This window comes from Wyeomyia smithii, chromosome 2, assembly GCF_029784165.1.
Source record: "Wyeomyia smithii strain HCP4-BCI-WySm-NY-G18 chromosome 2, ASM2978416v1, whole genome shotgun sequence".
Lineage (NCBI taxonomy): Eukaryota > Metazoa > Arthropoda > Insecta > Diptera > Culicidae > Wyeomyia > Wyeomyia smithii.
Window position 1 is genome coordinate 84,603,181 of NC_073695.1, and position 19,131 is coordinate 84,622,311.

The 19,131-nt window shown below is 38.6% G+C and overlaps 1 protein-coding gene across 7 annotated transcripts in view; it reads right to left on the bottom strand.

Annotated features, from left to right (window-relative positions):
* The window catches only part of LOC129725190 (SCY1-like protein 2), a 331,670-nt gene that overhangs the window by 150,373 nt on the left and 162,166 nt on the right, over positions 1-19,131 (bottom strand). For all 7 annotated transcript variants that reach the window (XR_008728031.1, XM_055680719.1, XM_055680721.1 and 4 more), the window contains exon 5: positions 473-610. Coding sequence is in view for 6 of the 7 variants with exons in the window: in XM_055680719.1 (XP_055536694.1) it covers positions 473-610 (138 nt within the window). In the remaining variant the exon portion in view is untranslated. The remainder of the gene's footprint in view (positions 1-472; positions 611-19,131) is intronic.

Here is a 19,131-nt window from a genome sequence, read left to right on the forward strand (position 1 = left end):
GCGTAACTCTGAGCTGTCGCTTTTGCCTCTGAGGGATAAGATTAATGACATCCTGGGAACTGGAGCAGTATCACTGCGTGTGGTACCTCACGGGGACTTTTTGTTTGCACTTGCTGCTCACTCTTGTCTCCGTCAATGGTGATATATATACCGGGAAGGTACAAAGGTGTAAGTGGAAGGAGATAAACTTTTCCAAGTAACACAAAACATTTTCTTCGTTCGTTTATTATTCCAGTAATGGCTTGAGCGCCCGGTCGATGCATTGCCATTCTATTTTTATGATTTCGTTTGACTATTCGGAGAATACTAGTACCGCATGCGGTTCAGTAGAATTAATGATCCAAAAAATTACGACAAAATAATAAAAGTTTTGTGTTATAATCCAATTTTCTAAATTGAACTTTCATCAATCAAGTAGAAGCAGACTGTAAATGTTTGAGGTTTGCTAAATGCAAAAAAATAAACCTTTTACCTGTAATATTCCGTATTTTAGTTCAATGTCCAGAAAAGTGTACTCTTTGGCATGCGTTGGCCGGTTGGAAGGAGAACTATTCTGCAGCTGTTGTGATGCTCCAGTGCTTGGTGGTCCAGGAACCATGCCGGCACTTTCCTAAAATCGAAGAAAAGTGAGATAAATATACTTCATGCTACCGTCATTCAGCTGTCAATTATAGCATATTTGATTCTATTTTGAATATACGTATACGAATATATAGTAAATCAGAATCAATTATGATAATATATATATCTACGATCGCAAAGAACAGTTCGCTCTCAATGACATTACTCTTCTTTTATATCATTTTTAAAAAAGACGACACGTGTGAATTGTGATTCAACTAACAGGTAAATGACAAATGTGTACACTGATGCAAAAATCGTAAACTAAAAACGTTAGGTAAGTGACATCCCAAGAGCCATTTTGCGTCATTGTAGAATCAAAATAACAATTTTTTTTTTCAAAAGAAATAATGTTAGTCGCTTTTTTTCTCAGTGTGTATGCATTTTTCCAACGAAGGTAGCAAATCGAAAAAAAGCGATACAAGAGAGGCCAAACCAACTTGTACTGATGGCCTCGTTAGGATATTCATCATTTATTATATTGAAACTGGCAAGTGGTATATAACCACACTTCAGCATTCGGTATTGATTCTATCGGTCGTTTCATCGGAAACTTCTACTGAAGAGGACATTGATGGTTGGTCATTCGAGGAACGGTATCATGTTGTTTTGGAGCAGAGACCACGTATGATGGGCTGGTTGAAGTTTTAGCTCAGTTGGTTGTCTTGATGGTACTGTGAATAAATAGACCATTTGCTAGGAAGGGAACTGGAAAGCATTGACGTGGGTTTCCATGCTGAGTGCCACAGAAGCTTCAGATGTTGATTGAAAACTATTTCCCAAAACAGCGCTTATGGAGTATATGGCGACGAATATGATTGATTGCAGAATTTCGCCAAAAACGCACTAAAATAGAGTTTTCTGCTGAGGTAACGTTATAACGTTAGGCAACAAATTTTAAGAGGAGAAATTCCCTGCTGGACGACTGTACGACATGTTCTTAATTTTAATATTTCGCTCTGTCACTTTTAATCAACTGTTATGTAATTAATAATACCAGGAGCTGTTACACTGGGGTCTTTTTTTACGCGGTTGATTGTACCGCGTTTAAAAGGTTAGATTAGATTTACTTATACTAAACTTATTTGAAACCGCGTACAAATATTCTTCCGAATCTCGTGAAAATAATCCGCTTTATTGTAAAAAAATCGCGATTAATAAAATTCATAAAAATAACCCGCGTAAAAAAAGACCCCAGTGTATAACAGTAATTGTTTTTGGAACAAAATTAAAATACGTTTACTGTATACATTCTCAGGAATTTGCTGCCTTAAAGCAAAAAAATCATATAAAGAAGACTGGCAACTCAGATTCGATTCCATACAAATGACAAGCGTCAAACCAAACAGAGTACTCCTCTTTTTTAAAAGTGGAAACTTGTTATGAAAATGGTGGTAATTATCGCTACGAGGACATTGTGTGCGTGTGTGATAATCCTGCCTGTGCGTTCGGGTTGCATTCTAGCTGTTCTTTTTATCACTGTTTTGTCTGTTTAGGATCATTTATATTACTTCCTTGTCTTTTCTTGTTCATTCATGACTCAAGGTATGTTTTGGATAATAAAATTTGCAAAAAACAAAAAAATCATATGTGGAGGGGGGGGGGGGTTATAAAGCTACGTAATTATCTAGAGAGGGGTCCTGACTTTGTGACGAAATGCTACGATGGGGGAGGAGGGGGTCTACTGTACAGTAAATGTTGCTTTTTGGTCTCTAGATTGACCACTATCTTAGTTATATTTGCAACTCAAAAAAGTCTTTTTTTACGCGATCCCATGCAAATTCGAGACGCATCCCTCGTGTAAAAAAAAGACCTTACTGTTTTTCTATTATTAGCTATTAGCTATTAGCTTTTGAGTAATATAATTTAGCCCTTTCTTTTACACGCTTATATACTGTTCTAGTAAACCAAGTTTGGTTCTTCCTGCCAAATATCGTTATTCATGCTCTTTAACATCGAATGGCATGATTCTACTATGATTCTAGCCCACGACCATCCGCTTGACAAAGCGGGTTCTATAACCTAGCGTCACGACCGCAAGACAAACGTAGAATTACAAAAGCCTATCTTATGTCAATGTATTTTTTGTACTGAGTTTGGGATTACACTTGATTGGGGTGAGGCGGATAATTTCAGTGACCTTCTCTTTCAACTCTGTTTTTTATTATTTGATTGGCAACCTTGAAGAGAAGTGTTGATTTTGAATTGGTTTTATCGATGACACGGGATGATTCTAGTTGTATTGTTATTCTCCGCTCATTACAAGCAAACTACCAAAACACACTCACAGCTATTAACTAGCAGTGATCAAATGGCCAAAATTACTAACATGTCCGAACATGTTCAGCTGAGCATCGCATGTCTGATATTGCGAAAGAGGCTAGGCGCATCCTTTCATCAGAGTTCAAAAAGGAAGAAGAGGAAAATAAAGCCCAGGAAGGACAACTTTGCGGCGCATAGATAGCTGACTGAAGGTAAAAAAATTATTAGGGTCTTTGTTATTGCGATTCTTAAAATTTATAGAATTTTGAAACTTTAAAGCATTTTTCTCAAAACCATGTTTTCAAAATCGGCGAGCAGTAGAACTGAAAAAGTTTACATCCGATTGACTTGAAATTTTAACTGTAGCTTCTCCATTAGATTATCTAGTGAAGTACACATGATTTTGACGATTGATTAACAACAATAAAAGTTATAAACAATTAAAGTCGATTTTTTTTGTCGAAAAAGATTTTTTTTTCAAACATTTGCCATTTTGCGAAGAAAAATACTAAAAATAAAATCATGTGTACTTCACTAGCGACACTTATGTAGATAATGAAATTTTTTTTGTTTTGCTCATAGGTGGCGTTGGGCACAACTTCTACTGCTCGCCGCGGAATAACTTAAAAAAAGTGGTTCACGGCAATCGCTGCACAGCCGCTATTTTGTAAAATAAAATAGCAATAATTATTTATTTTATATTCTCCAAGAGTTGCCTAATCCAGTGATTTATTATTGATATACACGCACACGCATTTATTATTGATATACACGCACACTCACTCTCACACACACACACACACACACTCTCATACACACACACACACACACACACACACACACACACACACACACACACACACACACACACACACAGACACACACACTGCTTTGCTCAGTAACACTTAACAAATCGAGAAATGGTGAAATAGTATGCAATATAAAACAAGCAACTGCTTGCTTCTAACAACGTGTAGAATCAATGTTGTGTATCATTTTGTTGACAGAACTTCATCGTTTAGTTAGGTTTGATAAATTGCTTGCAGCTCTCAGGTTTCTCAAAAAGTTCACTTTAAAAGTGGGAATGCTTGGTGATGCTCGTTCGCTGATCAAGTATAGCCAAAATAGCTCTGAGGCGGTGTCTGTTTCGGAAGATAAATATGTTAATTTGTACGACTTTATGAATTTGACTTTGTTCGAAACAGGCCGAGAAGTTTGTATTCCAATTGGCATGCTGAAAAGCGGACGCACAGTTTTGGACTTTCAATTTTAGGTTGCAGTTTCGCAGTGGTGAAACACACCATTGTATGTTTCCAGTTGAGTATAAGCAACATTTTTTCCAGTTTAAGTTTGAGGAAGAATTTTACCAGTTCAACAGTCATCTTGTTTTTATAGCATCGACTTTGGTTGTGGTACAGAAAGTGAGTTGGATAAGAACAGCTTGAACAGCTTGGTTTTAATTTCATTACATCTGCCTAAGATAAATTTTCCTAATTACAGGTAAATAAAGTCGGCCCTCGTGTCTATACCGTAGATACAAATCTGTAATGTTTACAATTAATTTGAATGCTGCTTTGTTGTTTTCTTCTCTTACATTCTGCTAGCAATACTTTGCCAACAAGCGAAGGTAACTTATAGTAGCAATTCGTTTCCGCTTGAATGCATTACACAGCAATTCAACGCGCCTGGAATTTCGATGGTTAGTTCTGATTGAATGGTATGAATTGAAACCAAAACAAATTCATCATCAAAAATTGAGCAGCATGCGTTTAACGAATCGTTTCGAATAAAATAACAGTGCGGTTGTACAACGACAACTTAATAAAGTATACCGCATCCGTCCTAAAATTAAAATAATCCCATCAGCTGAAAAGGTATCGCTCATCTCAAGTGAATTGTCGAAAAGATAAGACAATTTAAACATTAACTTTGCCGGCAGTTTTTTCCATTAATGTGATTATTGTCTTTTCCGAGAGCTTCCTTCGTTTGAAATCTGGTTATTTTGCTCTGGTGTAAAGCCAGAGAACAAAAGAAGATAATAAAAATAAATTACCCATAACATTTACCATTCCACCGTTAATCGCTTTCTCTCTGCAAACCAGGAGGGCTGTTTCTCCCTCTACCATCAACAAACCGTGGCGTATTCGTTCTGCACTGCAAAATGCACGTTCGTGCGCTGGGCATCTTGGCAAATAAGTGGTACGTGCATTTATTTTCTATTCATATGGAAGCTTGTGGCTGCAAGTGGCATTTTATGGAAACGGCAAAAGGAATATTTGCAACTTGTTGCTCTGTAGCAAACCAAATCGACATGAGTGAATTTTTCAACGCTGATCTCCGAGTAAGCATGAGTCAACAGTTTTATGCTTTGGATAGTTCACCTTCCAGTATGATTGATGGTTTAGTAGCAAACAGTTGGAACTGTAATCTGTACACAAATGTTGTAAATTTTATATGATTTATCTTCATGAATTGTGTTAATTGTATTTATACCTGCATTAATTATGAATCTGATGTTTAATTCAAACGATATTATGAATGATTGAAAAAACGACCGATAGAACTTAAATTGTTGTAAAATTAACTTTAGAAACACAAAAGTTTTTAATTTTGATATATTTTGGTGAAGTGAATAACGACAGCAGCATCGAAAGCACAAAGCATTCCCAATCGGTACAATGAATCCCAATTAAAAGGTAAGCCTGTGATAAGCCTCCATCACGGTTTAACGCTTTATGTCTAGTGCTAGTGCAAAGTTATAAAAAATTAACAACCACAGCTTACATATCCCGTACCATTAGCTTTTAATTTCTGTTTCCTCCCACGCTCTCGTAAATTCAAAAGCTCTTCAGCGCTAAGATCCCCGCCGGGCTTCGACTGAGCCCCGCATTGCTTCAACCCGCACCAGGAAGGCTGTCAGCATCCCTGTTTCCTCATTCATTAGGTTTTTATCTTAATTCCAGGAATACTGCATGAATCCCGTACTTCATGGGCGAAGCAGCTGAGAGGAGATGTGCCTTTGTTGTTTTCGTATCTTTCCTATGTTTTTTTTTCTTTTCGTGCGTTGCTTTACCTTCTAGTTTGTTTAAAAAGTTTACGTAAGCCGTGAAGCAGGAACGGACAAAGTGCGAATTATTTCAGCTTATGAAAAGACATCTATTGTTTACTGTCAAAGCGTTTTACAAGCTTAGGAGGACGAGTTATTCCTTTGTATTCGTTTTATTATAGCTTATTTTATGATGACAAAGGTTGTATTATGACATGATTAAGGTTTATCAGATTTTTTGATAAACGATTATACTGATCATGCAAATAGTGTCATTCACAATCTTTAGTTTCGCTGGATCGAAAGAAGCGGCAGTTTTGCATTTCGTATTTGCCACTGCCGTGAATATTCTATATGAGATTAAAAATATTCCATTCATAGTTCATGAAACGTTTTGTGGGAAGCTGCTTTTTAGTTTTTTTTTTGAAGGATATTGACAAAACAGGATGTTTTTTTTCTGAATCATAAGCCGGAAACAACATATTACATATTTTTAAAAAATCTGCTGATTAAAAATTGAAAATAGTTATGCGTCTCCACTTCTTATAGAGACGATGGAGACGCCTAGTGTTTCAATTTAAGTTTTATGTTTTGTTTAGTATTATTATTTGTTTTCGAGTGTTTCATCATTTGTTTATTAATATTTTAGGCAAACCTGATTTACTTGCATTTTAACTGTCTTGGACTGAATTGCAAAATTTACTTTGTTATTTTTTACTTTCATCAATTTTATTCCCAACTTCTTTTTCTGTCCAAATTTTTATAAAAAACATTTTTTATATTATTTCAACTTTATTTTATTTTGTCAACTTGTATATCCTTTTTTTAGATTTTTCGTGCTCGCATCCAAGATTTGGTTTGTTTTGTGTTTGACAATTGTCATCGTTATTGTATATTGTATCGTTATTGACGATGACGATAGCGTCTTCAAACATTAACGTTATCGGCGATGACGATAGTCACTAAACGTTATCAGCTCACTAACGTCTTATGTCAGTTTTGTTTGCTGTGGTAGCGAGTGGTGTAACGATTTGACCAAAAAGCAGGCACGGGGTGAGGGCGTGTTTTTTCACTTCGGAGCGTTGGAGACGAAGCATCACTACCCGATCAGTCTAAAATATCAGGATTATAACAAACCTTGATATATTGTTACGCACTTTTTGCATCAACTTGTGTTCTAAACTTGGTCTCGTTAATATTTCAAATATCAAAATTTCTAATAAAATTACTTACTGATTATAACAAATTATAACAAGTTTTGTAAGGTTTTTCGCAGAAAAAGATCAGAATTAGTTAGAATGTAAACAATTCTGTTATAAATATGCTTTAGAAAAACACACTTTTGAACATTCAAGTGTATGATAACAGAATTTGATATAGTTCTGTACTTTTTATCATTCTGACATTGCAGGCTTTGTTATTTCTATCAAGTTCAGATATATTTGTGATACCCGTTTGTTATAATCGTTTGATCGGGTAGGCAACAGAAAGAAACTTTTCCTTATTTGTTTATGTTTCGCTTCTCATCAGGAAATAAATGTCTGAGTTTTGATTGTTTTAGCTTTTAAGGTACTTTTTTTAGCACAAAATAGCAAGGCATCGAATAGCAAGGTATGTGGCATTGTCATATTTGCGTTTAAAATGCATCTAAATGATATACCTAATGATGCAAAAATTGGCCTTGCAGTGGTTGTTAATAAACAAACGTTATCTATTCGATACCATCCGGCAGTTATCACCTTTGACAATGACGATAATGTTTGAAGTTGAATACGATAACAGACGGTATCGTTATCGTCGTTTTCGATAGGTTATCGATTAACAACCTTGCTCTAGTCATACTCATTTCGAATGGAAATAAAAGGAAAACATGGGACTATGTGATGACCAATTTGAAGTGGTACAAATATGATTAAGCAAACATGTGTGACAATGATAATAAGTGAGAGTTCAAAGTGAAGTTCACATGAACTTTGGCCAGTTTTGAACAGCGTAGATTTACCTTTCAATGTTTTTCACAATTTGTGAAAAAGAAAAGTGTTCTACAGCAGAGCAGCTCCACAAAAAATATTCCAGTTTTAATGTTTTTTTCTAGACTGCCAATTTTGATTTGGCATGGACGTTTCTATAGGCAAAAGATGTCATTTTGTGCTATTGGTTTGATTTTTGACGTAGGACTACGTCTAACCGTACTATATTGAGATACATTCTGCGGAAACTAAAACCAAGGTGTAACGTTGGAATGAAAGATTTCAAACGGTAATACTGATGTAACCACAGGATGGATCACAATAATCAATATGTCGTTGGATTGATAAAATGATGGACAATTTTATGATTGTTCAGTTATCGTTATCACTTCATTGTTGAACAGTGAAAATTTCATAAAAGTTTCAAGGGCTAATTTTCACGAGCAATGTACCAATCACATGCGAGCACGCCTGGCACAGACTTCATGAGTAGACACCAACTGCCTGCTGTGATATCCTGTATAGCAGTACCAAAAAAAAATTTGACAGAATCTCCCCGACCCAATAGGTCAACTAACGTATGTTTCTATGAGCCAAGACTATTTTGATGTCTTGAAGGTGAATTCATTTGTGTGCAGCCAAGCCAAAAGTTTACATTGCTGCTGTCCACGCACAGTGAGGCGTGTTAGGTTAACGCGTAGTTGTCGTTTTGCAATCTGTAACACAATCGAATCTGGAATTGCCGTTTGAATTGTCTTCTCTTTCTTCTTGTTTTGTATATTAGCAAATATCAGTATTCAATATGATTATTCGAGTGCCGCAAAATACGCTGCGCCACCGGGGACACGAAATTCTGTACGTGTCAGTAGAGGCAGATGGCAAAGTATATAAATTCGGTGCATTGTACCGATAAAATACGTTGTTTAGTTTTGAACTCTACACTCTGTTTTTCTCAGATTTATTAAAATAACTAAATATAGAGTATTTAAAAGACAATAGAGAACCAAAATGCTCTCTACAGATCTTTCAAGGGGTAATTAAACGAGCTGTACTGATGATTATATTTTGCTAGCTAAATGAATTTTAGTTCAATATGATAATCATATTTGCATCGTGCCGTGGTATAGAGGAAAACCGAATTCATTTCATTTTGATATTAGAGTTCCCATATTTGTATTTCTATTTTTCAATTATTTTTTTTTTCATTAACATCTTCAAGATAATATTATTTTCCATAATCTTACTTGTAATTGAACAACACTATGTGAACATTAATTGCTGAGGCTAACGTTATTTATTATTCTGGCCCGGTCTTTTTTTGAAGATAACAGACAAATAACTTTCAAATATGGCATCTTCGTTGTTTTTATTTCATTTATTTCTAACTCTGTCTACTGATAAAAAAATTGACTTGACTTGAATATTAGCATGTTTATAAAATTCTATATGTATTGTAATAAAAGGTGTTCATCAATAGAGTTTTTTTTTTCAAAATAGAGTGCTGCAAATCTATAATAAAAATACACATCGATTTTGGAAACTCGCCGGAATTTTTTCTGTTGCCCAAATCGAGCCATGCTAAAATGAACGGTTCTCTTTTCATGACTTTTTTTACTTTTTGAACAGCCGAAGACGACATTAACAGTAGATATGGCCACCAATAAACTAGTTTTAGTTCCAAGTCGCTTTAGGTGTCGCTTGGTGAAATTAGGCTGACGACCTAGATTCTGATACAGGTCGGACTCGATTATCCGGAACATCAACAAAAATTTTCATTCTGTGCCGAACACGCATCAGTACTGGACGTGTTTGGTGATCGGTCCGATAGAGTATAAAACAAAAGACGTGTGAACAAGTGTTGGCATTGTTTGCCTGGTCGAGTGAAATAAATCCGGGTTCAAGGTCGTTCCTTTGTGCAACTGTTTCGCATCGTGACTGCCAGCTGGTGCGTAAGCCGATTTGGCTGCTGGCTGGATTGTGCTACAGCAGTGGACGAGACACAAACGAGGAAAAAGAAGAAGCCATCAGTGTCAGCGAGTCGTATCGCTGTGTGGAGTGATCTCACACCTGGCTCGCTGCTGGTGGCTGTTTGGTGCTGCTGTATTGGTGCTGCTGGCTGTAACGGCTGCTACTTCGAACGATCGGACAACCAACCTTACTGGAAGGGAGAAATAAAAAGGTACGTGTTCTTGTCAGCGCTAGTGCGCTAAACATAGCGCGATGGATGTAGATCCCTCGCCTCCCGCGCCCCTATCCCCGAACCCCTCTGACCCTGACCCTTCTGTTACCCCCTCCCCTGTTCATTCTTCAGTCCCCCCTCGCCCCAGGCTTTACCCAGACGGAGCCCAGGGCAGCTATACTGTTTATTTTCGGCCAAAGGCAGGACCGAAATCGAAAAAGTTGAACCTCTTGCAGATTTCTAAAGACCTGACGAAGGAGTACAAGGGCGTGACCGAAATTTCCAAGGTCCGGCCTAACAAGCTCCGTGTCGTGGTCGGTAACCTGAAAGAGGCCAACGATATAGCTTGCTCTGAGCTCTTCACACGCGAGTATCGCGTTTACATACCCGCACGAGACGTGGAGATCGACGGTGTCATAACCGATTCGAGTCTGTCCGTCGAGTGTATACTGCAAAGTGCCAAAGGGTGCTTTAAGAACAAAACGTGTCCCGAAGTAAAGGTGCTCGACTGCAAGCAATTGCGGTCAGCATCGATCATCGGTGGCAAAACAGTATACACTCCGTCAGACTCGTTTCGAGTTACGTTCGCCGGGTCTGCACTACCAAGCCACGTCTCGATCCACCGGGTTCGTCTCCCTGTGAGGCTCTACGTGCCCCGCGTCATGAACTGCCTGAATTGCAAGCAGTTAGGCCATACAGCCGCCTACTGCTGCAATAAGGCACGTTGTGGCAAGTGTGGGGAGTCTCATGCGGAAGATTCTTGCAGTGTTAACGCTGAAAAGTGTATTCACTGCGGAGAAAATCTGCATGAGCTCTCGACATGTGCGGTGTACATGCAGCGCAGGGATAAAATAAAACGGTCTCTCAAAGAGCGTTCAAAGCGTTCCTACGCTGACATGCTGAAGAAGACCGTTACCACTTCTCCCGTTACTTCGAACCCCTTCGATCTGTTGCCCTCTGAGGAAACCGATTCTGACGATTCACCAGCGGGAGCATCTTACGCCAATCCTGGGGAGTCTAGAAAGAGGAAAAATATTTCCTCTCCTAAACTTCCCAGAAAAGGTCCTAAGATTTCTCAAAGTGAAATGATAGTTACAAACAAACCAAACAGTGCTGCGGAAAAACCGAAGCAAGCTCCTCCTGGGCTGGCAAATTTAAAGTCCCAGAAGGAGTTCCCAGCACTGCCAGGAACATCTAAAACCCCAGTTGCTCCTTTTACACTCCCAGTTGATGAAACAAACTCTGGATTAGTGAAATTTTCTGACATTGTGGACTGGATTTTTGAAACTTTCAATGTACCCGATCCAATTAAAATTTTTCTTACAGCATTCCTCCCAACAGTTAGATCATTTTTGAAGCAGTTGACTGCCCAATGGCCTCTCCTTGCAGCGATTGTATCCTTCGATGCCTAATTCAACTGCGTATATGAAGGATTCTATCTCTGTCTTACAGTGGAATTGTAGAAGTATTTTACCAAAAATTGATTCGTTTAAAGTTTTGATAAATAAAAACAAATGCGATGCATTTTCCCTTTGTGAAACTTGGCTTACTTCAAATATTGATCTCAACTTCCATGATTTTAATATTATTCGCCTTGATCGAGACACCCCATATGGAGGAGTACTTTTAGGGATTAAAAAGTGCTATTCTTTCTATCGTATTAACCTCCCCTCGATTCCAGGCATCGAAGTTGTCGCATGTCAAATGACAATACAAGGTAAAGAGCTTTGTATTGCCTCAATATATATTCCCCCCAGAGCACAGGTTGGGCAACGGCTGCTCTTGGATTTAATAGAACTTCTTCCCTCGCCACGTTTGATTTTGGGAGACTTCAACTCTCATGGCGTGGCTTGGGGTTCCCCATACAATGATAACCGCTCCTCTTTAATCTATAACCTTTGCGATGACTTCGACATGACTATTTTAAACAACGGTGAAATGACACGTATCCCGAAACCTCCAGCGCGCCCAAGCGCTTTGGATCTATCCTTATGTTCGACGTCGCTACGGTTGGATTGCACATGGAAGGTAATCCTCGATCCTCACGGTAGCGACCATCTGCCTATTCTTATTTCAATTACTAACGGGTCAACTCGCATGCGACCAATTGACATTCCGTATGACCTCACACGAAATGTTGATTGGAAGTTATACGAGGAAATGATTTCAAAAGCGGTCGAGTCGATTCAACATCATTCACCACTTGAAGAATACAACCTCCTCGCGGGCTTGATTCTCGACGCCGCGTTGCAAGCCCAAACGAAGAAATATCCCGGCGTAACGATCAAAGAACGGCCTCCCACTCCGTGGTGGGACCAAGAGTGCTCCGATGTCTACACGCAAAGATCCGACGCGTTTAAGGCCTACCAGACGGGAGGTATACCTGGCGACTATTTACGGTATTCGGAGCTTGATACCAAGCTTAAAAGCTTGGCTAAAGCAAAGAAACGTGGATATTGGCGTCGGTTCGTGAACGAGACGTCGAGGGAGACATCGATGAGCACTCTTTGGAACACAGCCCGAAGAATGCGGAATCGCGTAACGGTCAACGAAAGCGAGGAGTCTTCAAGTAGGTGGATATTTGATTTTGCCAGGAAAGTATGTCCGGACTCTGTTCCTGAGCAAAATATTGTTCGCGATGCGTCTCCGGGCCACGACGCGATAGAATCACCTTTTACGATGGCAGAACTTTCAGTTGCCCTCCTGTCCTGTAACAATAACGCGCCTGGATTAGATAGAATCAAATTCAACTTGTTGAAGAATCTACCCGGCAATGCCAAGAGGCGCTTGTTGAACTTGTTCAATAAGTTCCTGGAGCAAAACATTGTACCGCAGGATTGGAGGCAAGTGAAGGTGATCGCCATCCAAAAACCAGGGAAACCAGCTTCTGATCACAACTCTTATAGGCCGATTGCAATGCTATCCTGTATCCGGAAATTGATGGAAAAAATGATACTCCGTCGTTTAGACCACTGGGTCGAATCAAATGGTCTACTATCAGAAACTCAATTTGGCTTCCGCCGTGCCAAAGGGACGAATGATTGTCTTGCGTTGCTTTCAACAGATATTCAGCTGGCGTATGCTCGTAAAGAACAAATGGCGTCTGCGTTCTTGGACATTAAGGGGGCTTTTGATTCCGTTTCTATTGACATTCTTTCGGGTAAACTTCACCGACAAGGATTTTCTCCAATTTTGAACAATTTTTTGCACAATTTGTTGTCCGAAAAGCACATGCATTTTACGCATGGCGATTTGGCAACTTTTCGCATTAGCTACATGGGTCTTCCCCAAGGCTCATGTTTAAGCCCCCTTCTTTACAACTTTTATGTAAATGACATCGACGAATGTCTGGCAAATTCATGCACGATAAGACAACTTGCAGACGACAGTGTAATCTCTGTTACAGGAGCCAAAGCTGCCGATTTGCAAGGACCATTGCAAGATACCTTGGACAATTTGTCTGCTTGGGCTTTACAGCTAGGTATCGAATTCTCTCCGGAGAAGACTGAGATAGTAGTTTTTTCTAGGAAGCATGAACCTGCTCAGCTTCAAACACAATTAATGGGTAAAACGATTTCTCAGGTTTTGGTACACAAATATCTTGGTGTCTGGTTCGACTCTAAAGGCACCTGGGGTTGTCACGTGAGGTATCTGATGAAAAAATGTCAACAAAGAGTGAATTTTCTTCATACAATAACCGGACAATGGTGGGGAGCCCATCCAGGAGACCTTATAAGGCTTTACCAAACAACGATATTGTCTGTTATTGAATACGGGTGTTTCTGCTTCCGCTCCGCAGCAAACACACATTTGATCAAACTGGAGCGAATACAATATCGTTGTTTGCGTATCGCCTTTGGTTGCATGCAGTCGACCCATACGATGAGTTTGGAGGTTTTAGCTGGAGTACTACCATTGAAAACCCGCTTCTGGAGCCTGTCTTCTCGTATTCTAATCAAATGTGAGGTCTTGAACCGTCCCGTGATTGAAAATTTTGAAAGGTTAATCGAACTTAATTCTCAAACCCGTTTTATGACATTGTATTTCAATCACATGTCCCAAAATATTAACCCTTCTTCGAATATTCCAAATCGTGTCGACTTATCAAATACTTCTGATTCTACTGTGTTTTTCGATACATCCATGATAGAAGAAACTCGTGGAATCCCGGATCATTTACGCGTGCAGCAGATCCCTAAAATTTTTTCCAATAAATATCGAAACATCAACTGCGACAATATGTACTACACTGACGGATCACTTCTTGATGGGTCCACTGGCTTCGGTATCTTCAATAACAATTTAACCGTCTCCCATAAGCTCGATAATCCTGCTTCTGTTTACGTCGCAGAATTAGCTGCAATTCAGTACACCCTAGGGATTATCGAAAAAATGCCCACGGACCATTATTTCATCTTTACGGACAGTCTCAGTTCCATTGAGGCTCTCCGATCGATGAAAGATGTTAAGCACTCTCCGTATTTCCTGGGGAAAATACGGGAACATCTGAGTGCTTTATCCGAAAAATCTACTCAGATTACCTTAGCGTGGGTCCCTTCTCACTGCTCGATACCGGGTAATGAGAAAGCGGACTCTTTGGCTAAGGTGGGCGCAACAAACGGTGATATTTATGAAAGACCAATTGCCTTTAATGAATTTTTCGCACTTGTACGTCAGAATACGATCATCAGTTGGCAAAATGCTTGGACCAGAGGGGAATTGGGAAGGTGGTTACATTCCATAATCCCCAAAGTATCGACGAACCCGTGGTTCAAGGGGTTGGATGTAGGTCGGGATTTCATTTGCGTGATGTCCCGGCTTATGTCCAATCACTATAGATTTGACGCGCTCCTCCGTCGTGTTGGGCTCGGGGAAAGTGGTATCTGTGCCTGTGGTGAAGGTTATCACGACATAGAGCATGTGGTTTGGTCATGCCCTGTACACCGTGACGCCAGGTCTAAATTAATAGCTTCCCTGCAGGCCGAGGGTAGACAGCCGGCTGTTCCTGTTCGTGATGTCTTGGCGAGCCGTGACCTATCCTACATGTCCCTCATATACGTTTTCCTGAAATCCATCCACGCCCCAGTCTAGTCCCGTTCCCCTCCGTCTACACCCAACAAAACGACAAGAACACGTTTGAACCTTAAGCACAAAACCAGCAACCAGACCCCGCACAATAGAACCAGGACCCAAGGACTACGAGCCTCTGACCCAACTCACGACATCGTGGCTCAGCAGAACGAATCCATACATGCCATTCGACGATTATCAGACGACCATTGAACAACAAAACACTGATTGGAAATCCCATGCTAGTTTTAAGTTAGACTTAATTTCAGCTCGTAGTCGGCAGCGAGGATAAAAAATTTGCTTTAGTTTTTAAGTCATCAGATATAATTGGCGCCGTTAAACATTAAATTGTATTTGTGCCGTGTCAAATAAATGTTATGTGAAGAAAAAAAAAAAAAAAACAAAAATTTTCGTTCCTGATAATCGAGTTTTCCGGAAAATCGGATCACAGAAAAAAATTCAAAATTTGCGATTAACGAACATAAAATAAATATAAATATTTACTTTTTTGGTCTTACTTGTATGATGCAAAGACGTAACCAGAAATTATTTCTGAGGCGAAAAGTGGTGATTTCTTGAGAAGCATAAAAAAATAAATTGAACATTGATTATTTTCAGTTATTTCGAAAATGTCCCAAACATGCCGGAAGTGACAAAAGGGTGACAAATATGCTAGAAGGGATGGTAAAGGTAAAATTTCGGATAGAAAATTGAAAACGAACACCAAAAAAATAAAATTCCGGATAATCGAGTCTCCGGTTAGTTGAGTCGCCGGATAATCGAGTCCGACCTGCATTACCATCCGAGTAATCAGAGGCTGCTTTGATCATGATCATTATATTACCGGAACATGTTTCGGTCATTTCTCAGGAACCGTTTTAACGATTCCATCCGCTTCGGCAACATAAAGAACCAAAAAACCTTTCTTTAAGAGGATGTTGAGCTTAGATGGGTTAAAAAATCAAGAAAACTAGAAACATATTCGCTTGTTTTTGGCAAATGAGTGCAAAATTGAACCGTGCCAAAATTAAAACGAGCTCAAATCAAACAAAGCCTCAAAAAAAAAAAAAACTATTGTAGCCCTACGTCAACTATGCGGTCGTGTCTTGGATACCACCCTCCTACTTTTTGGAACACGACTCATTTTTGGGAAGCTATTGAAAAATGCTATTTTGGGAAGGTATTGATGATTACAAATATTTTTGGGGCCAAAACGGTTTGTTTGATCGGTATGACGTCTTCGGCAAAGTTGTAGATAATAATTTTGTCTTCCCGAAAAAACATACACTCTGAAAAAAAAAATTATTTTTTCAAAGAAAGTTAAAAGAAAAATTCCTTTTTGCCTTTCTCCTAGAAAGGTATAGCAATCACTGGTAAAACCAAAGGTATAAAAGTGGTCCCAATGGCCGAATGTCATATACCACTCGACCACTTTCGACGAACTGAGCATTTTCTGTATGTATGTATGTATGTGTGTATGTGTGTATGTGTGTGTGTGTATTAGACTGGGACACGGTTATATGGGAAAAAAGCGATGGTGTTATTTTTTCGCTCCCATGCACTTTTCGTGTTCCTTATGGGTCCTATAACGACTGTGTAACTTTTCAGATCGATCGGTGAAACTTCCATACGATTTCATATGAGAAAAACCACTTTTTCAAAACTTTTTCTATAGAGATTTCCAGTTGGCTCCTAAAAATATATCAATTCATGATTCTTATAGGAAATTTTCCAGGGAAAAACTCTTCTAAAGACCGCAAGGCGCTACCTTGCTTGTGAAAAAAGATATTCACCCCAGACTGATTGAATATCTGACGAATGGCTCACCATTGAATTTTACTAGCAATACTGCTGCAGCATGCTGCTGTTGCAAATTCAACCATGTGATGAGAAATGATATTGCTTAAATTTATCTTGGAGACTTCCCCGAGGATACTCTGAGCGAAAATCACACTTTGAAAATTAATTCCACGCGAAATTATTTCTCATGCTTAGGCAAGTTTGCAATAGCAGCATGCTGTAGCAGTGTTGCTGGAAAATTTCAATGGTGAGCCGTCCGTCAGACATTCAATCAGTTTGGGGTGAATAGCTGTTTCTACAAGCATCGTAGCGCCTTACGGTCTTCAGAGGAGTTTTTCCCAGGAAAATTTCACACAAATATCATGTATCGACATATTTTTAGGAGCCAACTTGGAATTTCTAGAGAATAAGTTTTGAAAAAGTGGATTTTCCCATATAAAATCGTATGGAAACTTTAAAAATCGGGCGCAAATCGGGCGTTTCACCGATCGTTCTGAAAAGTTACACAGTTGTTATGGGACCCATAAGGAACACGAAAAGTGCATTGGAGCTAACATTTATTTTTTGTCCCACCCTAGTGTGTATGTGCAACTTTTTTTTCTCACTCACTTTTCTCAGAGATGGCTGGATCGATTTTCATAAAATTAATTGCAAATGAAAGGTCTAGTTGCGCCATAGGTTTGCTATTGAATTTCATTGTAATCGGATTTTTAGTTTAGAGGTTATGTATCAAAATGTAAAAATCACGAAACAGCAATATTTCAGAAACCACACAACCGATTTCAATAGAACTGGTTTCAAATGATTGAACTGTCCCCAAAATCCTTAACTTTTGAATTTCGTTATGATTGAACATATGGTCCAAAAGTTATGTAAAGAGAAGTTATCCTGAGGCTGTTTAAACTCACTCATTTTTCTCAGTGATGGCTGACCAGATTTCCACAGAATTAGTATCAAATGAAAGGTTTAACTGCCTCATAACACCCTATCGATTTTTGCTGTAATCGGACTGTAACTTCGTCTGTAATGTATCGAAATGTGAAAATCACGAAACTTCATTATCTTAGAAACTACACAACCGATTTGAACAATATTGATATCAGATGAGCGGGCTAGTTAAGGGTTACCTGATGAATTATGATTGAACACGTGGTTTCAAAGTTTGGCTGCCCTATACGTTACCTTCTCATTTGATTGTAATCAAACTTAAGCAACCGTTATGTTTTAATTTGTAAAACAACGAAAGTCTATTATCTCAAGTATTGCACGACTTATTTGAACATAACTAGTGTCATACAAACGAGTCATTTCTCAAACTTACAAATAACAACTTCATAACAATTTGATATGCTGTTCAAAAGTTTTGGAAAGAAAAGAAATTCAAAGACTATTCAAAACTATACCTGCTTCGATCGATATATGTGGCTTCAACATAATTTAAATGTGGTATCGTACTATCTGAACGTTCCCGGTATCGCTCGTGATTAAATTGTTCGAAACTGAGAGTCATTTCCTTTATTTCGCTATTTCTTAAGCACTAACATTACGTCAAATTTCATATTTTATACTTCAATTACAACATCAATATTTAAGAACCCAAAGAGTGAATATACCTTTATTGGATTTAAGCATTCATGTAAATCTATTTTTATAATAATAAGTTTGAATGAGAAAGGCTGAGTCTGACCGCTAGGTGGATTAATTTAGGTTTTAATATTTCTTTTGAGTTATTTTCAAAAAATAAATAACTTTTTTAGAGTGTATGTTTTTTTCGGAAGAACTAAATTTTTATCTACAACTTCGCCGAAGACGTCACACCGATCAAATAAACCGTTTTGGCCCTTTAAATATTTGTAATCATCAATAGCTCCTCAAAAATGAGTCGTGTTCCAAAAAATTAAACCACTAGCACAAAATGGCATCTTTTGCCTATAGAAACGTCTATGCAAAGTTCCAGCCAAATTCAAAATGGTCGATTAAATTGGTTGCCCGTTTTTTATGGAATTACTCAGCAGTATTGAAATGCGGCCATGATTTTTAGGTAAAAAACAACAACCCAAAAGCATTCTTGAAGCAATCTGTATTTCGAATGAAAAAAGGATCTATTATTCGCCCGTTAGCCTCAAGGTTTTTTGTACAATTGTTGAAATGGGATGATTCAATACCAGGAATTGCTGGCGGGA